Source organism: Hirundo rustica, chromosome 6 (genome assembly GCF_015227805.2).
Source record: "Hirundo rustica isolate bHirRus1 chromosome 6, bHirRus1.pri.v3, whole genome shotgun sequence".
Classification (NCBI taxonomy): Eukaryota; Metazoa; Chordata; class Aves; order Passeriformes; family Hirundinidae; genus Hirundo; species Hirundo rustica.
In genome coordinates, this window is record NC_053455.1 from 55777609 (window position 1) to 55802471 (window position 24863).

Genomic DNA, 24863 nt, shown 5'->3' on the forward strand with positions numbered 1-24863 from the left:
CAAATGTTAACAGTTGATAACCTGGTAGAATTCACATACAAAGGTTCAGATTGTTGCATTTTTGCTGAATATTAGGCAAACGAGGAAATGTTAACAGGAAAATAAATCAATTGGAAAAAAGATGTTTAATTTGAAGCGTTTGCATCTTATTTAATTTAGAAAACTTGATAATGACAATTATGCTTTTAAAAACCAAACTTTAACATAAGACTTGGTACAAGAGTGTGATTTTAAAAAGACAAGCTTGTATTAGAATGCAGATTAGCAAAAGAAATAGCTTAATTGAAGAGTTTAATGTTGCAACTGACATTTCTATTGCTATGCAAGCATTTGATTAACAAAACCCAAAACCATGAGGTTTATGGTGTTCACTCCCTCTCCACTGTATAGATTAGAAAGCAAACATCAGTAATGCAAGGTTGGTAGTAGGTTGGGGTTTTTATGTTAAAAATCTTTTTGTTCTTTTAATAGTTTTAATTACTCTTTGATATATTACTGTTAACTACTTCATATCTATCCAAATCAAAGACAGATGGCAACACAGTAGGGAAACAGGTTTTTTGCCTGATGAGCAAAACCCTTGCATTTGAATGATGAGTTCTCCACTTGTAACCTGGGATTGTGTGGCTCTTGAGGGAGCAGCACACAGCACCAGCCACCTGAGCGAGGTACAGCACGGAGCCAGTGCTGCAGGGGATCTGCAAGGTGACCTCTCAGACTCTGCTCCTGTGCTAGGGGCCTCCTCTTGCACGGATCACAAGATGAGACCTTCCCCCTCTGCTCATTTTTTTAATACTAGGCACCTGTGCCCCAGACAACTCTTAAGGCACTGTGTCTTTATCAGGCCTACCTTTATTTTAGCACATTAATTTTGTGCTAAAATTTACCTTCCCTACTGTACAAGCATTTCTTAAAGTCTGAAACATGAACGATAAAATCCGTGCAAATTGTTCATTACTGCATTTGTAATAATGTTGCTGCCATGCAGCTGAAGGTACTGATACTTCAGGTCGGTAATGACTGGCGTCTCCCTTTCAGTGAGAAAGTAACATCTCCATTTGAGCAGTAAAAGTTTCAGCCTGTTAATTCTCTCATGCTTTGCCCCAAGGCCTCAGCAACAAACAGGTCATACTTCACTGCAAGTACTTTCCTGTACTGAAAATTGCATGTTTAAACTGAGCTGGGGGTGCTTATTCATCCTTACCATGGGACAGACTAATGTTTAAAGCAGTTCTTAATATTTTTACTAGAATTATAAGTTCACCTGTAGCATTTGTTTATAATTTTTATCCCTTTTTAGAGTACTGTACTGTGGTTGAATGAGATTACCCAAATTGTAGGAGACTTGGGTCTGCTCTAGTTGCAATCATCCATGTTAGTCAAAGCAAACGAAGCAGCAAAAAACTGTCAAGCCCATTTTTAACCTCCCAACAGCTTGTTTATATTGGTCATTAAAATGACAAAGCTGAGAACAGAAGGTATTAGAATGACACCAACACAGAAAGGAGGGAGTGCTCTGCATTATTGCAGGCCGAGATTTTGTAGATTAAGGATTTGGAAAATCTAAGGTGAAACCAGCAAGGCACTGTTCTTGTCCATCTCTGCTTGTACTTAGCTAGCACAGCTAGCAGGAGCTTCAGTTTGGAGGTGACAAAGCAGACATACCACAATCAGATAATGAAATACAGCTTGGCTTCAGCTATACATTACATAGTGGAGTTCACTCAGGTCCTGGCTCCACCTCTGAGAAAAAGCAGGAGACACAGTAAACACCACCACTGTGTTCCGTGGAAAATCCACCTCAGTGTCATTCACAAGTAGAGTCAGGCTCGGAAAGTCGAGTAATTTTAAACGTCAGTGTTGTGAATTTCAGGGAATGTGGGTGCTGATGGCATCAAGCCTTGATTATCTGCAAAAGTCACTCAACTTTGTAATTTGAAACCACTGTACAGCTCATCCAGAGACAGCCCTAACTACCTGAGAAATACCTCTAGAACCTCTCCTAAAAAGGAAAGGTCAACTGCAGCTGTAAATTATTGTATCGCTTTAGAATGATACATTCAGCATTGGGTCAAATTCTAATAGAGCTGTTAGAGCTGTTTAAGCTCGAGTCTAACATAGATCTGAAAATGCAGTGATGAGCCACTGAGAAGCAACAGGTTTTTATGTCTTTGGATAATGTTACCCTACAAAATAGAAAGATTACTCTAAATAGGGCATCACATAACTACAGTGTGTGATAAATGGATAAGCTCCAATTCATAGATGTGCTGAATTTTTATTCTTTCATTAATTCTTTTAAATGACATGGTGCTATCAAGTAATAGAGGAAACAATGTTTTTATATTTTTACATACTACTATTTTCCTTTTTTTTTTAACTTCTACTTTTACTGTAGGTGATGATTTTTATTAGGGTACACAATGGACTAGCCTGTTCCTCCCCTCCCAAACAGACTGGTTAGCATCTGTTTGATTCATATGCTGTGACTTTTTCCTGCTGCTTTCTATCAACCTTAATTGTGAAAAATGGTGTCTTGTTGCCCTTTTGATATTATTTCGGAGATTGACTCAGCCTTAAAGTATCCAGATGGGTACAGTTGTACAAATATCTGTGGAATTAGCTCACTGAGGTCTGGTCTGCAATATTTTTAATTGACTTACATGTTCTGTGGGAAAAGAAGAATCATAAAAAGCCTTTGCTGTAGCATTCCATTCTTCACTAGGCTCTCCCTGGGGCTCTCGGTGGATACTAGAAGTATTCAAAGTGTTGGCAGCTCTGTTCAAACTGCAGGAACCTGATTGACAAAAAGGAAATGGTAACAACTGCAGTTTAGTCTCCAGGCACTAATTGTGAGTAACTAAACTGGTTTACCTCTGATCTTAAAAAATCAAATATTTTTGTTTTAAATCACTGGATCTTTGTTGTAGGCTTTTGCCCTTCATTTTTTTCTTTCACATGCTTCATCTATTTTTTCTCTAAAGATGAAGTATGTTTCTACGTTGATTAAAAATGTTTTCTCTCATTTTCACATATTAAGTTAATGACAGAAAAGTGATTTATAGAAAGTGTATGTACTCTTAAGTATTCTGAGTATATTTTTTCAAGCACTATTACTTTAAACTCACCTTCTGATAACGATAATAAAATGCATAGTTAATGCTGTTATAGCATGATATTCCAGGGTGACTTGTAATAAAGGACATGAATACAAACCTTTTCAGACAATCAAAAAACACTTTAAATAAGGAATCTTTTTGTTAATGGCTATACCTGATGATTCAGGGGGTCAGGCAATAGCCATCTACTAAAGGTAGGAAAGGCAGGTGAGTAGATTAATCGCAGCCAAGAATATGCCTCCACTCCTTCAAAGGCTTTATGCAGCACCAGTAGATTCTGTTGAAGCCAGTATCAAACTCCTTGCAAGGTGAAAATACAAGGATGCTTTCACAATGCCTCACAATGCAAACAGGAGCTGTTTTGTCACTACACAGATGCCTGTGGATCACTGCATGACAGTAAAATCTTGTTTTGCTATGACAACCATCTTACCATACCTATGTTGCCATACCTATGGTTATGTAACAGTTATTTCACATTTTCTCTTGGAAGGAAGAGGAAAATGATTATGTGTTTGTTTTCTTTTTTAATCATCTGCCAGGAAGATCTTTCCCATTCCCAGGTCATTCCTTCATTTACTGATGTGGAGTGTCTGCTCTCTGGGAACCAGCGTATAAATGGTAAATTGCACTGTGATGAGGCAGAAGAAGGAATTCCCTCAGATAGGTTTCCTAAACTCTCACCAATTCCCTTCACCACTAGGTCTCCCATATGGCTAAATGGTTTGTGCTTCAGTCAGTCAAAAAACCAAAACAAAACAAAACAGAAAAACACCACAAAACAACAACAACAAACAAAAAACTTAAAAACTAACTAACTAACTAAATAAATAGATAAATAAGTAAATAAATAAATAAAATTAAAATGTAGGTCCAGTGTCCACATGGATTCCACTGCAGGCTTGCCATTTGGGAAAAGATCTGCAAACAAAACAACACAAACCCCAAGCACAATAAACACTGGGAGCTGCAGTGCCGTGCACCACAGTGACTTCCAGGAGGCCTCACAGGGAGATTCTCCACAATCCCATGGAGATGCAGCATTCCGAAAGGAGCTCAAGGAGGAACCTATCTCAGTCTGGCAGCATGAAGTGCATCTAGGACACAGAACAAGACCCTCACCATGAAGGTTTGCTGGAATTCAAGAGGTCTGATCACTAGGCCACTCAACTGAGGGGCTGGAGTTAGTTCCCTACCAATTCCTTTGGATGAATCTCTCAGAGTCACTTGGAGTTCCAGTACTTTGCGTACAGAAAGGTTTCTGACAAGAGGAGGAGGAGGAACCCACAGGGAAGAAATTCAGATAGCGCTGTCTGTTCTTACAGAAAAGATACATGCAGAACATCATGTAAGTAGGCATTGGTTTTATTGAAACAGATACCAAAATTCACATTATTAAAAGAAATAATGTGCCACCTGAGATCATGATTCTGCTGCCTTGCTACCACTCCTGCTGTTTTAGGGACAAAGACATGTCTGAAACTGAACTTCAAAAAATGTGCATGGGCAAGAGACAAAGGACAGAAAATTACCTATAGAGCTAAATTCATAACAACAGAACAATGTAAAGCAACAAGACTGCTAGGTTTCTGTCTGCCACTGGCTGCAAAACTAAGGATGGGAGTCCACTCTGCTCTTGGAATGTTCAAGGGCCAAAAGTGAAAACAATGCAGCAACAAAAACTCAAATAGACACAAACACCGTGTCCTGTGGAACCTGCTCTTTGGAAAACGTCTAAGCACCCAGGGCTCCAATTTTGGTGTAATCTACCAGCTCATTTTATTGCAAAACAAATCTAAAATACAATTTTTTCACATTTCAGTAATGATTTAGAAAGCCATGGAATAAAGTTCATATTTACTATTTTGTATGTGCAAAATACTGCTCAACAATTAACAATCAAGTTTCAATAGTAGGAGATTAAAAAAGCTCCGTGAGCACTTAAAGCTCCGTGTATAAAGTCCTTTCACACACTCAACACATTCAGGTAATTTTAAGTGTCCATCTAAATTAGAGATGTACAATAAAATAAAATTTCTGTAAGCCCCATTCAAAGAAGCATCTGATTCAAAATCTACCCTAATTTTGATGCAAAATGAGAACAATGAATAATCTGCAAAAGCTGCTCACTGCTTTTCAGATCCATCCAGAGCCCTGATAGAATATAGGTTAGAACATTAGGGTTAGAAATGCCTATCAAGATTCAGTTTGCAATGGCACTGCTGTTATTTTACAAAGGGAAATATGAGAAAAAAATTTAATCAACTAATTGATTGATAAGCTAACAAAAGCTGTTTAGTTGCATTTATAATATAAACAGCAATCTCACCTTTTTGCAATATAACTGTCAGGTTTATGCTTTTCTACACTAAACTTAGGTGTAGAAATTTCACATTCTGGTAATTTTTCTAAGCACTACATGGGTCAGAACATTAATGCTTATATTTTCTTACCTTGTCCTGTTTCTCCACTGTCCACATTTTCACTGAGATTTTGACTCTGTGTGTTTGAAATTATGTTTGTGTTTCCCACTAAGCATGGTGTTTTGTCTTTCAAAAGGGAAGGCTCCTTGGAAGCTGAAGTCCATGTAGCTTGACCTCTCATTTGATTTACTCTTGAACAAGAACCAGGAGGTAAAAAACTGAAGTATAGTGGAGTTTTCTCAGCTTTTTTATCTGAGGTTGAAAGATCAAAGGATGACCTTACACTTATGTTTACTAAATTTCCAGATGTCCTCATGGGTAAAGACCATGATTCTTTCAGGTGACCCTCAGCAAACTTCGTTCCTGGAACTATACTCTTCCCCAAGTCTTTCTTCTCTTTTAACAATGTATTATTTGTTGAAGTATTAATCTCCAGGGAATGTCCAGTTTTGATGGAGTATATCTGAGTATCACTGTGAACATTTTTACTTGGAATTACTTCATCTGTACTTTCCCTATCTGTTGGGGGGGTTTTATGAGCAATTTTGAGATCATCAGCCTTTACTGGAGATTTGGCTTCAGCATTTGAAGTCCATGCATTTGTAGCATTCCCTGTTTGTGTAGCATTGCCTTGTTCAGGTTGCTTGCTGTGCATGTCATCTGCATTTATTTCTCTCTCAGTTTTGGGGGGGCATAAATGAAAAGTACCTAAGAGAGAGTTATCTCTGCATTCTTTTGCAGCAGCATCATCACCACTTGCATTATCACAACAAACAGTTAGTGGATGTTGAGCTTCAGTTGCCAGAAGACCAGTGCAGTTCATGTTTCTGGAATTGTCGTAATTTCTGCCTTCGGCATCTACGTGTGTCTGTTCCAGAGGAAGTTTATCTTCATGTAAACCACTCAGACTTAAGGTTTTTTCTGTTATATGTAATCCACTGCCTACAGAATTGTCACAATTCAGCAAGCTACATTTTTGGTATTCTGCTTGAGTATTCTCTTTAGTATAAGGTAGGATGCCAAAATGTAGTTCCTTAGCTTGGTGTCTGTCTGTACTTCTGTCATGCAGAGCACTCTTCTCAGTGCAAAGAACAGCTTCAGACTCAGGTTTGAGTGCTTCAGGTGTGAGGACACTTTTGTTGTGCTGTCTGGTGTCTGAGTCTGCATCTGCCTTGGCACAAGTTGATTCATCTGCAGTATTGCACAGTTCTTCCTTGCTAGTGTCAGTCTCCTGACTTCCATTTTTCCTGTCAGCACCTCCAGTCTCAGCACTGCCTAAAAAGTCCTTCCTTGTTTGTGTGTGGTGTGCTGCCAAAGGCTCAGTGCTGTCCTGTGGCTTTTGATCTAAATTTGCGTTGTTTTCGTCTGGTAACCTTCTGCGTGTTGTTCCTGCATCTTCTGCCTCTCTGCATCCAGTGACATGCATTTCCGAGGTGTGTCCTTGGGTAATTAAATCAGTATCTGTGCAGAAGGTGTTCCTGGGAGAAGCCTCCCTTTGCTTTACTTCACAAGGGCTAGCAACATTAATTTCACCCTTAAAACTGTTTTCAAGAACTTGTGAATCTGTAGAGTGAATGTATTCTCTAGTTAGTGACTGATAACCCAGGAAATATAATGCTTTATTTTTACAGTTTAGAATTTCCAGAGAGATGGACTCAGGATTAGTATCAATACTGATATCTTATATTACACACACAGTCTCATCAAAGAGTTACTGAAGGGAAGTAAGTATTGCACTACGGTAAGTTACAAAATATTTATAAACTGAGAGAATATATTAACATTCTGTAGATTTTAGATAATTCATGATTTAAATCCTCTCTTGTCCTACACTATATCTGAAGACATTTACCCTTTCTTAACAAGACCACTTATCTCTATTATCCATGTAAGATTACTTTGTTCTTTCTTTAATTCCTCGATGCTTGAAGACGGGTCCCTTGTATTTTTCACTTCAGTTTCGTCTTCATTTCCACAATTACAATATTTTCTTATTACAGACTGCATAAACTCATTTTCTTTCTGAATAGCCTGTGTTTCACTGTCTTTTGAGTGTTCTTGACCACTCTAGCATAAGAAGGAACAAAAGATTATAGGTATTTTAGTAATTTACTATAGTCACTGATTAGGTAAAAAGTTCAGAGATTTAAAATTAATTTTACAATTCTGATGGAAAAGAAAGACCTAAAGTATAAAAAGGAAAAGAAAAAAGCAGACTAATACCGTCGAAGAGTAGGAAAGAAAACAAGTCCTGCTACATTACAGTCCACAAAGTCACACATTTGACAGAATTCCTCAGTAGAAGGAATCTGTGTTGTACATGTGGTGACTGGATCACTCCCTCTCTCTGCTGGCCCACTCAGTGACCTGCTCAGTAATTCCATGTGGAAAAATCCTGCATGATTTCTGTTTACACCCAAACACATGCACACAAAAACAACACATGCACATATAAACAACATTTTTTTCTAGCAAACTGCCCAGGACTTTTAACTTCATTTCACAGACAAATGAGGCTTCTGAATTTGCAATCCCTGACATTCAGGTTCTCATTCCTTCTCAAATAGCTTTTCAACACGAATATGAGTCAAATTCCACACGAATGGAAGTCTGAAAAATTTGTCTACTTAAAGTCTAAATCACTGGTCTACTACCGCATCTGTATTTGCATTTAGTTTTGAAAGCTGCAGTCAATGAAGTTCTGTGGAAAATAGGGCCTGAATAGTGAAGATAGTGAAATCCCACCAAAATAAAAGGAAAAGGAGATGCATCCTTTATCATCATCAACTGTTTGGCAGCTGAAGACAGGAGCACGTGCTGGCTCTTGCCCTAAAGATAGGATATAAAAGTAGGCCGATGTGGGAGGGAGCTTAGTCCATAAAAGATGTGGGAAAAACTGAAGATACTTGGGTGACTGGATGTGTTGCAGAAGGAAGGCAGGGATGTGGGAGGGAGTTACAAGAGCTGTGCTTGGGCATTGGGTGTGTGGGGAGGACAGAGAATATTGCGGAGTGGAGGGAGGCACAGAGACAGCACTGCTGAAAAATGGGGCTGTTGCAGTGCTGGCAGAGTAGGGGATGTAGAACACAAACCTGCCAGGAACAGTTTCCTACCAGGTCACAGAAACATCCTGATGCTCCCAGCTTTGCCGATTTGGGGGAGGGAGGAGTCGTGGTAAATAGAGGAGGGTCCTAAAATCATCTTCTATTGCCAAATACTCCACCCTCAATTTGAAGTTTCAGATGAAGTTTCTTTCTCCTTTCCTCATGTTTTATCATTATTTTCCCTGTCACTCTGATTTGGGAGTTGTGTATATTGTATCTTTTTCTTTTCTAGGTTTTTAATTAATTTTGCTTCTTTGCTCTATATAGCCCTGGCGTCACATTTTCAAGCTTTTTGAATACGAATAGCAGAAATTTCCTTTTTCTTTCATGAAAGCTGTAATTATCTTGCAATCTTTTGTTTCTAAGACCTCTTTCTTCAGATAGAAACACCAAGTACCTAAAACTGTGTACTTTACTCTTTTGTACAGTAGTAAGACAGCTACTGCAGTGGAACCTACCACATCTGTTGGTACGGGCTGAGCTGGTGACTGCATCTGAAACAAACAGGACAAAGTGTTCATAGAAAGGCAGAAAGGTTTCATGATTCCTTTCCAGATTTTCAGAGGGGTTAAGGAAACCTACTTCTCAATAAATTCAAATGGCTGTTCAGCCCTTAAAAAGTAGGTCCAAGATAGATAAACTAAAATACCTAAATAACAAAAGTTTTAAACTGGGATTTACTAAAATCTAACTAAGAAACACATATATCCCTAAATATCCCTTCTCTCAATAGACTATTTCATAGTATGAAATGCAAACCCTTCTGAAAACCAGATCTCCCTGTACATACACCCACAAAAGAATTACAGGAAGCCATCGCTGCGTGTAACCTATTCTATAATGGTACACAGCTGAATTACAAAAAATATCAAACTAAACGTGAAGCATGATGAGGTTAAACTAAATTGAAATCCAAGTCTGTAATGAGGTCTGACATTGTACCTTTCTTTTAATAATGTCTTTTGTTTAATAACTGTTCCAGAGTTGATCAGTGTGAAGAAGTTTAAGTACATTCTGAATTTCATGCCCCTCAAATAACCACAGGGATTTCAGATTGCACTAGGTGTATAAATAAGTACAAGCATATTTCCTTAGAACGCTTGGAACCACAGTGAAGATCTAAATCCAAGCCCACACCTTTCCCTTTTATGTGTCACTAGATGCTGACTCATTAGTGATACAAGGTGAAATTACACAAATCAGAATAACCAATATGATCTGCTGCAGCTTTAGTTTCTTGGCAGTGTTCCACTCAGTCCAATCTGCCTAGCTTTTGGAAATCTAATGTACCACACAAAGTGGTGTGGCAATATGCCATAAGATAGTGTAAGATGTATATTTGGAAGACATCTGACATCTTTTGCATTTATGAGCATATGCTTTAAGTTTTCTGCTTTCAAACCCATGGGGTTATCTTAGTAAGCACCAGTACTCTTTATCATGAATGCCTGATCATTTTGCTTCTGCGTCCTAAACAAAATCAATTTTCCATTTCCATTCAAGGAGACAGTGATTTTTAAAAGATGCACAATTTGCATTATTCCTTATTGAGTTCATCTTTGGCACAATGAGTTATCATGTCAAGTGTAATTTCCCTTGCATTATTAAGCACATATCACAGCCATGTATATGTATGTATATGTTTGTGTGTGAGCTATAAACATACATATTTATGTGCATTGTGAAGAAATTGATTTTTAGTTCTTCCAAATCCTAAAATAGTTTTACTGTTTGTCATTTTACTGACAGTTCATGAACTAGTTCTAAAATAGTTACCTGTCTTTACAGTCCTAGTGTCTTCCTATTTTCTTAACACTAAAACTAAGACTGTAGACATGAAAAAATGAGTTTTCTTGTTGTTTGAAGGACAGACTATTACTTGTTTGTAAAAGTTAATGGAAAATGGGTATAACCAATACTAAATGAAACAACAGAACACACTCAATGCACAGAAAAGGTTTTTATGGCTTCTGACTGCCCAATTTTTTTCAATCTTGTAGAAGACTGGAATACAAATTTGGAATCCAGTTTGATCATGGGATAACACAGAGCTGCAGGTCAACACGTTCTTCCTTTTGTTCCAAAAGACCATCTTTGTGTGCTTAGCCACTTGTTGACTTCCCATATGTACCCTGCACCTAGAGGTGAACATGGATTTGATTCACCCAGCAATCCAAGCTCAATTCCAGTTCAGCCTGCCCTGCCTAAAAGTCTTTTAACTCCTGCATTCACCACCTGATGAGCTCACTGTGCCTTTGATGACTCTTAAAGATGCTATGTGACACAAAGGTCGGTGTTTCTGAAACTAAAACTGAAGAACTTAGACAACCTGTGTATTGATAAAAACAACCTTTTGGTCTGTCCCATGCTATAGAGTTTAGAGAAGTTGAAATAAGTTCCTCTCAGTAGAAGTGGACCTACTTCCACACCTCCAGGGAACTTACATACATATGAAGTCAATTGGATCCTCCCCAGTATTTGAGAAATATCCACAGAAAATACATCTGTGAAATAGGATTTAGTAAAGATAGGTTGTTTCAGTTAACTGCTGTCTGTTAGGTAAAAAAAATATTAATGAAGTACTATCTCAGGTTTCTATGATATAAAAACTCCTCTTGATGAAAGAATATTCTGTGGGTGCAGTAAGTTTCAATGATATTTAGGGTCATTGTCACATGAATTTTTAGGCTGAGCCATGGCAAAGAAGGATCACTGGACATGACAGACAAGATTAGAAAAACGGTCATAGCTTTAGTTCTCTGGCATTTTTACAAGACACACTGCAGCTAGTCAAGACACTTACCTGCAGATTTTCCACTTGCTTGGAATGCTGATTTCCCTGAGGAGGATGACAATCTTCAAGATGTCTCTGAAGTCCTTTAAGGGAATTCAGCTCATTTTTAATAGTGTGTATTTCTCTTCTCATGTTTTCCTCCTGTAGTAATTGCAAGTTCACAGAGCACAGAAATACTTTACTGCATGTTCAAATAGGCAGACCAGCAGTTTTCAAAGGTATCAACAGCTTAGCAAATGCATCCTCAAAAGAAAGTATGCTAAGGAATTTCTTTCCACAAAGTAATTGAGCTCTTTCATTCAAACCAAAACTTTAACCACATTTCCATTACAGATTATAGCTTTTACTAACTGGTTTGGGTGGGTTTTTTTTGTTTGTTTGTTTTTTTTCCCCACAGTTTACTGCTAGTAGCAATGCTCCAAAAAAGTGAGATTTGTATTTGTAGCTTTCTTTCTTTTTGGCTCAAAGATAAATGTAATATTCAACTACCTTGACCTACATTGTCAAGAAACCACAACAGCAAATATTTTGCTTAGCACTTCTGTAAATAGACTCAAGTATCCAATGCTCCCTCAGTACCTATGTAACAATTAAATTTTCACATTTAGAACCAATTGAATGGTCCAAACTACAACTTTTAAAAATAATTGAAGGGCAATTTTACAGAAATATCTTCACTTAATTTACAAAGATTTCCAGACCAGTGTTAACTTTATCCTTGACGATTTACTTTAGGAGAAAAAATTTTCAGAAATATGAAAAGGAATAACAATTATCTTCTAAAGAATAGATGCAAACATTCCTGAGAAATAAGCAGGGCAAATTCTCATATCTATAGAGGAAATTATGGTAAAAAATTCTGCAAGGAGTCATGGAGATCAAGTCTTCTCAGGGACCTGAGCATCAGAACAGTTCAGCCTTCGACAACAGGATTACAAGGACAACTTTAGTATTATTTCCCCATAGCTTGCCTGGAAATCTATCTACCAAAATCAAAACCTTTCTGGCAGTAGGTGCCAAGCACACAAAAATAAAAAAGACAGACTATTAAACAAATGCTGCTTAGAGTCTGGTTTCCACACATTAAGCAGATCTTGTCTTATTGAAGTGGCATTAATCTTTCCTACATCTAAACATGCATTTATTATTGCAGACAATTTTTACAGCTACAGTGTTTTGCTAATTGTTTTGGATTAAATAATTACTGAAGTATTCTTGAAAAGTAATGAGGTAATAGAAAGAATGTCAAATATAGAAGACAAACTATTGTTTAGGTGTCCACACAGGCAAATTCACTTAGGGAAACATACCAGATACACACCTTTTCTTATCCCCTTTCACCCTCAATCCACACTCAAGAATTCCTTTAAAATCAGAACTTCAGGAAGATCACTGACCTTTTAGAGCACAGAAGTCAACCTAAATCTAAATCTACCTTTAAAAAAATATTAATTTCTAGAAGTATCTGTATTACTGGAGAAGAAAACTGTTGTTTTTATTGCATTGTTTCTGAGGTATTTTCTTGGCATTTAGGAATTACCTGAAATGCTTGACAACTATTCCAAAAAACTTTTCTTAGTATAGCATTTAATTTAATAAACCTACATCCTTTTTCCAAGTTCTTAGTGCCTTCTCATGCTCATTCTGAAGATTAAGGAACTTTTCTTCATTTTCCTTTGCCTTCTCCCTTTGCAGCTCATTATCTCTTTCAAGGGCCTGCAATAAAATTAATTATCCAAAAAATAATCAATACCACATTAATGAATTTTGATGTGTTTTATGTTGCTTGGACCTTTGCTTCTAACATGCTGCAAGTGCCATACAGATCAGTGATAATGTGCTATCTCAACAATAATTTTCATAAATTAACAGAAAGGTGCTTATAGTTTAGCTAACAGGAAACAGGGGGAGGTTATGAAAAAAGAAATGGCTATAAAAGGGCATAAAAACACTTGCCATTATTCAGTTTCACTGCATAAGCTTTAATGTGCTGAAAAAGTAATATAAAGTCCAGAGATGAGAGGTATGAAATGTAGCATAATCCAGAGCCACTGTACTTAAAGAAAAAACTACTGTATACTGACAGGGGGAAAAAAAAAAAATATATATATATATATATATATAAAAAAAAAATAAAAATAAAAATAAAATCAGTTTTTCTGTCCTAAATTGTTTATGAAACTCTCTTACAAACTATGCAATCTTTACATTCCAAAACATATCTACTGCAACATGAAGTATATATCTGATTATGCTTTATTTTTATTAGGTCACTGAAATAGGAGTGCATTGAAATAACAGTAATATTAAGTTCTATATTACCATAACTGTACTTTCAACATTTTTGGGTTAACTCTTTTAGCTTTCCTGTGCCAAATTAAAGGAGTCTTGTGTAAATCAACAGTAACTTCACACATGTATCAGGTACTCTTGGGATTTTTATCCTATTTTATTTTTATAGCAAACAATATGGAAGATAAGACTCCCTGCATTCCATTACCTGCTATATTGATGACACAAATATATTTAATAATGTAAGGATAACTTTAATGCATTAAGCTGTATGACCAGCTACATATTTATGATTCTGCTGAGCTTCTTTGAAACTCCACTTGAAAAATGTTATGGAGGCAATACTCCAAACCAATTTCTTTTAAGCAAAAATGAGTCCACTTTTTGATTCACTTAACACCAATTTTAAAATGCCTATGTTAATTTAGTTACACTGTTAATAAAATTATATTTTACAAGTACTAACACTAAGAAAATTCAAACTACCTTGCATTTGTGTACACGTGGGAAAAGTTTTGTACAAGAGTATAACGGATCTTTTTTGACAGATTATGTATTTCAAAAAATGGGACAATTCAGCAATACATTGTCTGAATAATCCCACTCTGATGTAACATCTTTCATCCAGTTGTATAAACCAGGAGTGCAAGACCTCTTTTCTTTGATGAACCTGCTCTTAACTCCAAGGATGCCTCTCCTTGCACCTGAAATGCAACCTCCTTGGTGATGGATTATTATAGTTATTCACAGCATAGCTCTTAGGGCAAAATATCAGAAGTAGCAGATGTATGGAACTACTCACATGTTAAAGACAGTTGTATAGGAAGGGGAATACCTGGATTCCTTGCATTCTCAAGGATTCTGTCATCTGTTAAAGAATTCTTTTTTTTTTTTTTTTTTTAAGATACATATTCAGCTTCTTATTTTATAAGTTCCATTTGATGTTTTAAAAAAATGCAAAAATGCAAAATAGGAAGCTAAAATTGTCTCATTCCTTAGAATAGCATGGTAATTGTATCAAACTGAAAAAGAAGGTCTATTTACATCAGTTTAAGGAGTGAAGGTTGAACCAAGAGCTTCTTTTTGGTTATCCATGCCTTGTAACACCAATTTCATCTAAAGTAATTATGCCTGAAGTTACCTTTGAGGACTGCACTGAAGCTTTGATGACCAGCAGTTGTTTGTGCTCTAGTCAGAACAATAGAAGACAGTAATCCCAATATCTAATATAAACAGACCCAGATCAGAGCAGGCTCTCATCAGAATTAGCATAATTGCAACCAGAAATCAATTTCTGGCCTGCACAGGCTGCAAAACAGAGACTTGTCCTCCATTCATACCGTAACAAGAAGAAAACAAGCCATACTTTTAGACATTTATGTGCAGTCTTCAAAGAGAAGATTCACAGATACCATTTACTGTTCTAACTGGAGCTTTAAGGCATACCATAAACTTTATCTGAGAGGGGAAACAATAGCTCAGAAATGCTATCAGAAAAAAGCACTTTAAAATACACTTGCTATTCAATAGTCCTGACACAAAGGACTAAAGAGTTCCTGTATTATGAACATCATCAGTAAGGTTGTATAAGAATTATCTCCAGCCTCTATTTTAATCTACAAAGCAATTCCAATTATCTTAAAAAATAAAAATAAAAAGCACATTACCTTCTTACTTTAACAAAAACCAGGATTGCATGGAAAGCAAGCAATCCAGCTATTTCACTGGATCCAATATACAAATAGCAGAAGCTACAGAAAATCATGCTATTTTAGGCAGTTCTACAGCCAAAAGGTTGTTCAGTTAATCTTTGTAAAACTGCTGCAGATGCTTTAATTCCTAGGGAGATTGTAACCACTTTCTGACGGAGAAAATAGCTCACCTTCAACCTTAATTGTTTCAGCAAAATACAGGAGTCGTTTGTTTATATTGTGGCAGAAGGCAAACTACTTACACCTGTTAAGAGTGAAGTCTTATGGAAGCAAATAATTTCAAAGTAGCATAGAAGCACTTATCTAGAAACAAAAGTATACATCCACACTGGAAGTTCAATTTGAAATTAACTGAACTCCTAGTTCAAAACCTTGGCTTCAAAGAGTGGAATAGCTGTGGTTATGTCTGGGCAAACGGTAGATAATAATTTTTAATAGTGTCCAGTCAGTGGTTGTACCTGAGCTCTGCATGGCACCTCTGATGGGAATGGATATGACCTTAATCTTCAGTGCACTGACAGCTATTGAAATGTGGAATCTGAACTGTTCTGAGCTGCTTTCACAAGCTGAAAGTGTCCTGGAGTGCCTTTATAATGCGTGTATCCCCAGCTGTCTGTTGTGTTTATGCTGGACACTAAGTTCTGCACCTTTAACACTGGTTCCGAGAGCGAAGGGGGGCAGAAGCAGCGCGCAGTTTGTTTGCAGAAGCTGCACTCACTCCTCCGCATCCTTCTCACGGACTGCGTTGTCTGCAGCACGGACAGCTCTCCTTTTCTTTTAACTAGGTTGGAGTTTTTTAGTTAGCTGAGGCCAGAAGTTTTTCGGAACTGTTCAGCTATTGTTCGGACCGAGAATACCAAGACTGTGCTGTGGCCGGGACGCGGGACCCGAGCCCCAGAGAGACTGAGAGAAAGCTGAGCACATACCCACAAAAAACACTCTGAACTACAGAATGACTTTCTGAATTTGCCATCTCTTCAGAGCAATGAGAAGTTTCATTGTTTAATATTACACTTTTTTTTTTTATGTTTGTGAGTATTTTGCTTGTTAAATAAACATTTTTTTTATTCCACTTTTCTAGAAGGAAATTGATGTGTCTCAAACTGGTGGGAGGAGAGGCCGCTTAAAATTGCTTCTAAAGGGACCACTTCAAAATTTTCCTCCCTAAATTTGCCCTAAACCAAGACAAAGAGGAACTGAGGAGTGCTGCAACTCCACACACTCCAGCGTGACTACTTCCCACCCCTAGCATAAATATGACACCAGAAAACACAACAAAAAATGGCTAAAGATAATATCTTAGGCCCTCTGCTTCAATAAAACTGAGGACAAGCTATGTCCAGCCATGAATGAAGATCTTGAAACTTGAAATGTTGCCCAGAAATGTGTACCTATATGAAAATTACAAGAAACAAAAGTCATAAAATAATTTGATTTCAGTATTTGAAAGCAACGCAGTTCTGGTTTTGCCCTCTAGAAATGGCTGCTAAGAATGGCAACCGTGATTTACTTTAGGGAGAGAAGAGGGAAAGCACAGCCTGCGCTTCAAGGTTGGTGCTGACAGTTAAGGAGCTGAGGGAGCGATGGAAGCGAGGTCAAAAGTTCTGAAAGGCACACAGATGTCTTTAACAGCCCTGGACTTAAAAAATACATAACAGATAGTAATAGCTTGTCTAATCGAGAAAAATCTGACCTGATAGTCTTCTCTCAGTGCATTTAATTCACTTTCCATTCTAACATTTGTTTGTGTTATTCGCTGAAGCAGCTCCTGCACGCACTGTAGAGAGCTGAGAATCTCCTTATTAATACAAACACAAGAGAAAATATTGAGCAAGATTTTGTTTCTGGAATTTAAACATTAGATAATTTATGTCTTTTAATTTTTATTATTATATTAATATTATTATTATTATTCTGTCAGTGTTTCCAAAATCATGGCTGCAAAAAAAGGTACTCCAACCCCAGCATTGGGGAAAATTTGTAGGGAGAAATGAGAACAACACCAGGGTTTTTTCTGATCTTTTACCATGGAGAAGTTAACATAATTATAAATTATTATAACATTCTTTTTCAGAGAATTTTCACATAATTAAAATGAAAACACCTAATCTTTATACATTCTTCAGTGCAAATCTGGATAAAAATAAATCCAACCCCATTGTGATTTCAATTCCGAACAAACAGAATAATTTTATCTTACCATATCACAGGTCTGAAAAATATGGAAAATCCAAAAGAAATTATTCCATTAATGGATCACCCTAATATGAAGTTATTCTGTATCTCCCGAATTAAATCCTAATAGACATGAACTACCACCCATTAGCTTTGCATCATATGGTGCAGCTATATCATATTTTACTGTCAGGGTCTGAACTTTGTGATACCTTCCTCAAGGCTGTATTTTTACTTCATGGAGGGGAAGTTGTAAAAAAAGAGCCACTCGGAGTGAGCTGATTTGGGTTGATGAAGGTGCCATGAGTGCTGCCATGAAGTGTGTTGCAGTGTGCTGGAAACTGAGCCATTTTCTACTGAACACTACAAAACACATTTTCAAAGTTTCAAAGACAGTGTGAATGACCCAGACAAGCCAATCAGCACTCCCTCTATAAGACCACTTACAGCAGTTACTCAAAGAAGACCTGCACAGAAAAAAACCCCTGAGCTTCAGGCAGAAAGGAATCTTAAATGTGCTCAGTTGCTTCAAAATACATTGAGAGAGGAACATATTATTGAAACAAAGTACATTGGTGTACTTGCAAAGTATTTTCAAATTATTCTAGTTTTGGTTCTACTGGATACACAGATACAGCTATCTAATAAAAATAAAATCAGTATTTCAGTGTACTCTCATTCTTTTTCATGCATGTGTAAATAATATTTTTTCGCAGAAGCTTAAGTTATTTTTAGTTCAATTTTACAACCAGAAGATTGAACGGAAGAGCTGTGGAATGGCTTGGCCAGGGTCATCTGAGATGTTAGTAGCAGAGCTGGCCACGTCTTTTAAATCTAGGACAGTTTTCTCTCAAATAGACCAGACTGCTTCTCTGATACAGTTTAGTACAAATCATCTGTAATTTAGATGGTATTTCTAGCCCAAGTCCAAGAACCACTGAAACCAACATTTTGGTTAATTGAGGTTAATTATTAATTATTAGTGCTCCACAACACAGAAATCCATGTCTTCTAACCCAAGCACTTGGAGAAAACATGAAGCTCTTCTCTGCACTAGAGCCCTCTCCAGACTATACCAAACCCCTCCATATGTTCAAACTAACCTACCAAACAAAGCCCAGCAATTCACATAGAACAAGAGAGAGACACAAACCAGAATCCTTCTCTTAGATAACACATGGCAAATATGCATACGAGTTATACTCCATGCATCTCCATAGAAATGCTTTTAGTGCATTCAGCCCTGGGAGAGTAATGAGGCCTGAGTATGCCTCTCATTTTTTTCCATGTGTTTATTGGCAAGTATATTTTAAAAGCAAGCTGAAAATACAAACAGGCTTTTATAAAGTAGAAGAGTGATGCTAGATGAGTGCTTCATGGACATGCCAGCAAGATACTGCTCTTGTCCCTCCCTGCAACTAAGAATGATACACTTCCCTGACCTCTTCCGTTTTGTGAACAGCAGAGTGAAAATTCTGCAACTGTTCAAGAAAAGGAAAAAAACCAACCACTCTTTTCAGGCTTAATGTTCTGCAAAGCAGCACACTGTGTTGTAATTACAGGGAACAAATTTTATTTTGCTACATTTGATACTTGACTCCATAGCCTTTTTAAAAAAAAATAATTTTCTGGAACATACCTGAGTTAGCAAGAGAAGATAATGCTAACTCTGTTCAGGGATGTAAAGATGCTGCTTAATAGTCTAAATGTTTACATTCTGTATGAATGGAACATCATTTCCTTTATATACCATTGACACACTATTCCCACAGCCAGCATGTTATGCCAGCCCTACAGCTCATTTATACTGAACCCACATGTAAGCAAGAGTTTCATGGGAATACCGAATTTCTCCCATCTGAATTCAAAGACAAAATATAAGACTTGGAATAAAGTGTCAAACAATGGACTTTGTTCTGGTAATACTTCTTCTAAAAAGTGAGCAGTAAGGTACTACTTATGCCAGTATTCAAATATTTCTGAAGTGTAAACAAGTGAAATGAACTAGTTTTTGTAGCTTAGTATAAGAAAGCTAAGCACAAAATATAGCACCCAAATTCTCAAGTGATTTTCAAATAGCAAAGCTGTATTAACAACTCACCAGCTTTTCTTCCTTAATGCGAGTGTTTTCTTCTTGAACTTTTTTACTGACTGCTGTCTCCTTAAGAAAAGAAAAGAGCATGAAGAACAGTAAAACACATTTAAAATTAGTCTGTTTTCTTTAACAATGTTGTATTAATGTGATACAGTGAACCATCATGGGGCTATTTAAAGACATTGAATTATTTTTTTAGAGTCTTCTTACCCATTTTTTTTACTATGAAATTATACTGATATTCATACCAGATTTATTTCCCTAGAAAATATTATAGTGGAAGTAGTTTAATTGTACTGTATATGCAATACAGTAGAAAGGAATCACTAATCTGTATCCATCAGAGATCATTGTCAGGAGGTTTGCTGAATGAAGAATAGGAAATATTCACCCAAACTTTAATTTGTTTAAAATCCAAAATACCATTCTGATTTTCTGTTGCAATTCTTGAAACTGTTTTTCCTTCGCCGCAAGATTGATGTTTTCTTCTCCCACCCTGTACTGAGAGGTGACCTTGGACCTTATCAAGTCTGTAGTTACTTTCTTCAGTTCCTTAACACAGGAAACATGTATAAATAGTTCATCCAGTATAGGCATTGCAATTCAAAACAGAGACAAATCTTTTAAACTATCTTCGTCATGCCCTACTTTGAAATAACGTATGGAAACAACAGAATAAATTAGAGGTACTGAAATGTGTAAGACTGACTTACTAAACTTCAAACTTGTCACACATGACTGAAAGTTTATTTTCACAGGTAAAATGTTATTGTGCCAATTTTACTCTCTTTCAAGTATACACTTAATCGTTTTGTTATTTTCTCTTCCAAGAGGTATATTAGAAGTGGACATTGAGTCGGTACTGGTAAAGTGTTCTTTACCCATTTATACAATGGGAATTACTATTGCAACTACTGTGTACATTCTTGGGAATGAGGAGGAAAAAAAGGGAGAACGGTGATTATCTGGTAAAAACAGGAACTGGCTATAAATTTGGAGGATCTTTGCTTTTCCTGGAACATTAATTACTTAATCTCAAGAGAATGCTAAATTAATTTTATATTAGAAGGTTCTACAACATGATACCTTTGATTTTATAGTCTTTATCCTCTTTTAAATATCCTGCGGCTTCTTTTTTTTCTTTTCTTTTTTTTTTTTTTTTAATCTGTTTTGTAACCAATTTATTCAGAGCTCCTAGTGCAGCAAATAAACAGCAAATGCTTTGATCTCATTAAATTACAACTTATAGTTCCTGGAGCCATAAATATTGTGCCCTTCTCTCCCCCTCCCCTCCCATCCTGGTGCAAGGTAGTCTGTTTAATATCGCTCTCTCCTTGAGCGCTCTGACGTTTACTCAGACAAATAGCAGAGGTTATGAATGCTGCTCACAGATAGCATCAAGAATTCTCCGTGATGCCATAGTGGTGAACCAAGCATTCAGAATGGTCATAGCTTTATCTAACAACTAAGTTTGGTCTGTTTAACTTTTCTTCACAAAACTGGAATTTCAGTTATCACAGACAGAATTATCACAGGCCAGTGGTTTAACTGTTCTGGACAAAATCATAGAACAGTACAAAAGAAGAAAGGAAGATTACATTGTAGCTGAAATTCACAAAGTTTTATGAAAAATACAAGTACAGGTAGTACTTTTAAATTTTTTTTTTTTTTTTTTTTTGCTAGAGGCTTTATTTCTCGCGTATTTTAGCCATAAATAAATCTAAAATGATCTAGTAAGTCCTAAATGTAATTGCAGAATCAGTTACAGAACTGAAAGCCAGCAATGCTTTACAATTATTCAATTTTGTAAGCTAGTTAGGTTTCCCCCATCTTTTGCAATGAGGACATGTCTTTACTAGAAGACTCTCTAATGAACCATGCCAGAAGAGCTCCTGCTGCTAAGTGGCAGAAGGTGCAAGCAGCTCTAATTTTGTGAAAGTGCAAAGGTGCGCTGTGCCAGCCTGCACAGAGAAGCAGATGAATGGGACAGAGAGCACAGCTCACAGGCTGGGTGTCACACCAGCAGGTGCAAAAGCCTGCCATGGATCTGATGCCAGGTGTTTTCCAAAAGTCAGGCTTTACAGTGTCTAGAAAAAACTTATTTTGTCATGGGGAAAGCATGAGTTACATGACATAAATCGTGCCCTTGAGGTAGAAAAGACGACTGTATTTCTTTCTTTGCAATGGCAGGTGGATGTGTACAATCCATCTGGAAGCAAACCCGAATCTGCTAATACAAAGCTGTAGGCAGGAAAAACCAAAACCAACAAACAACCAGAACCCAACACAAACTCCCAAAAACCCTCCTCCAGAAATGAAACCACCAAAAATAATGGCAAAGTTTTCCATGGTGAGTGAAATCACAAGGTTTGTAGCTGCAAAAAAAATTTTTAAAAACCACGGTTTTCTACATATATACATGTACTTTCTTGTACTCTGAAATTAATTAAAATGTCACCCCAGAGGTTGTTTGGTTTTTGTTTTCTGTTTTTTTTTTTTTTTTTTTCCTCTAGTAGCTTTCTCTCATTATTAAAATCACAAATAGTATCAAAAAATCCATAAAATATGAAGAATGTAGAAAATAATTTTATCAGTTCTGGGGTGTGCTGAGAGAGAATGATAAGGCTTTAAACCCCTTCCCTTGATCTGTTGCTAGGAGCCAGTGCTTAGGGACATGACTTCAAAAACACTTCATGCCAGAGTAAGTCAAGAGTGTCCCAAAATCCCAGTCCTGCTCCTTAAACTTGCTTTCCTTCTCTGAGCTGGTCCAATCTAAAACTTCCACTATTTTAGTTGGGTGTTTTTTGGGTTTGGGGGGTTTGGGGGGTTTTGTTTTTTTGTAAAATCTAGTTTTGTTCAATACAAAATATTAATTCCACTCTCCCTTGAGGTCACACAAACAGATGTTCCAGCATAAAGAAGTGGTGTGGGACTGGAAAGGCAGCCAGCACAGGCAGATGTAACCACTTCCCAAGACAGATCCCCTATGAGAACTTCATCTGTATTCAACATTACACCTATATCTGTTTGCTCTCTTCCTAGATTGCTGCAACCCCCTTGTAGTCTTTTGGGTCTTGAGCAGCAGAGTTATTTTTTAAGCAGCAGAAGGACAGAAACCTTTTTCTTGGCCAGATAGCAATGCAAGCATTTTTACAGTGGTCAAAAAAATCCTACCACACTGAATATCAAAATGTTCAAATCCAAACCCAAATGTAACTGAAAGGAAATTTTGCCACAGTCCATTATATTACAATTTAGGAACTGGACTTGAAGCAGGCAATGTCAAGAGAAAATCTCTAAATAATATTTCTTTCTGAAACCCCAGAAGAGTAAACCTGTGCAGAACAGACCTCAATTTCACTCAAGTTTACTGTTATACATATTTAGCACCCTCATAATACACTTGCAAATTCATTAAAATTGGAGATTAGTTTATTTTTATCCATAGATGTTAAATAGAATTCACTAACTTCACATTCCCATTAAGAACAAATGTGTGAGATCATCCAGGTCTGAGTGAAAATAATGACTATGATAAGAGCTGACAACCAAATTAAGATTTTAGTACCATGGATAGTCATTCCCATTCCAGCACTGAGGCTACAGAGGAAAGAAGTTTGAACCTAGAAGTTGTCAGAGCTGTTAGAGGTCAGTCAAGTCTCCAGGGCAGATAAAAGCAGCTTTAGAAGTTGTCCGAAATTGTGCTGTTGATATCATGACTTCTTTCAGCTATGTAGCAAGTGAAAACAGCCTGGTAATCCCTTTTCAAAACTCTTCTAAATATCCCAGGTCATATTGTTCAGAATAGGGTGGTCAAATACTGAAAACCAATAAGAAATCCAGCAATAACTACAATAAAGGCATTTCCTGCTGAACTGAGGAAGCCGGATTAAGTTTCAGTTGGCCCCCTTTCTCTGCTTATCTAACAGTATTTTATTTAAAATTCATAACCCTTCATGACCTTAAGAATCAAGAGTACAGCTGAAAAAAAGAATGGGGCAAATAATATTTTTGATTGCTGGAGTACCTAAATCTCAATTTCTCTCTCACATTTATGTTACCGACAAATTTCATTATATAAAATTTTCTTAAACATTTCTGTTTTCTTACCTCTCAAATTACTTACCTTCAGGGAATGCTAAATAATTAATTATTCCTGGTTTCTCACCAAAAGCAACCAATCCAATTTACAGTGATCCTGAAATACTTCTAAAACTCCTCACTCTTTTATTTACAATGTACTACAATAAAGATAAGCTGCATTTTAGATGAACACTCCTCTTTCTGTCACATGCAAATTATTTCCCTTTTTTTAAAGGAACCGCAGAGTTGGAGTGTACATGATGCACAGACAGATCTGCTCTCAGACCTTCAGAGTTATGAAGTCAGCATCCTAACAAACATGGCTTTCCTACAGAGGAACATTATCATCACTGACACCTTCCAATATTTTTCTGTTTCTTCTCCATCCATCAAATATTCCAGATAAATACATACAGTTTTTATATATAACCTATCATTTGAATTACATAGTTAAATAAACATTTTTAAATACTGTAACACCTAACTGTGATATATAAATTAATTAGAGAATTTTTCCAGGTTTCAGCTTTACTGTTATTGTGGATTTCAGTCTGATTTCATGATGGTAAGGGTTCTGAAATCTTTGATCTTTTTGACAGTGAGCTTTGGCATGTTATATTCTAGTAAGTAACTAAATAAATCCAAATTGAATTCCTGATTAGTTTCTACTGTGGCTAGAATATCTCCATGTAATAAATATGAAAATTAAGTAAAAGCACTAAAGAAGGTAAGAATGAAACAAATAAAGAAAAATCTCAAAATGTCTATATTTCAATCTCAAAATGTCTATATTTCAAGATAAAATTAAATTTTAAATCTGTTTTTTAGTGGAATCATACTCCAAAGAACATTAATAATAAGACTCTACATGCTCTTAAGAAGAGAAGAAAAGCCACTAGATTCATGGAGAATTTTCAAGTACTTTTGTACCTTCAAATCCTATTTTTCAGGCAAAGAAAGGTAAACAAGTAAACTTCCATTTTTCTGATCAATATAACCCAAATATAAAATTATCATAGTCTGTTTTCCTCATGTGCAAATTATCTTCCCCCCCTGCCCTTTTTTG

At 36.6% G+C, this 24863-nt stretch overlaps 1 protein-coding gene across 1 annotated transcript in view; it reads right to left on the bottom strand.

Moving 5' to 3' along the window:
• CCDC73 (coiled-coil domain containing 73) overlaps nucleotides 1-24863 on the bottom strand; it is a 55190-nt gene that overhangs the window by 1057 nt on the left and 29270 nt on the right. Inside the window, exons 10-18 of the mRNA XM_040066863.2 lie at nucleotides 20138-20266; nucleotides 19721-19780; nucleotides 17138-17242; nucleotides 13046-13156; nucleotides 11450-11581; nucleotides 9105-9140; nucleotides 7441-7609; nucleotides 5573-7105; nucleotides 2664-2797 (exon numbers count right to left, since the gene is read on the bottom strand). Of these exons, the coding sequence (XP_039922797.1) occupies nucleotides 2664-2797; nucleotides 5573-7105; nucleotides 7441-7609; nucleotides 9105-9140; nucleotides 11450-11581; nucleotides 13046-13156; nucleotides 17138-17242; nucleotides 19721-19780; nucleotides 20138-20266 (2409 nt within the window). The remainder of the gene's footprint in view (nucleotides 1-2663; nucleotides 2798-5572; nucleotides 7106-7440; nucleotides 7610-9104; nucleotides 9141-11449; nucleotides 11582-13045; nucleotides 13157-17137; nucleotides 17243-19720; nucleotides 19781-20137; nucleotides 20267-24863) is intronic.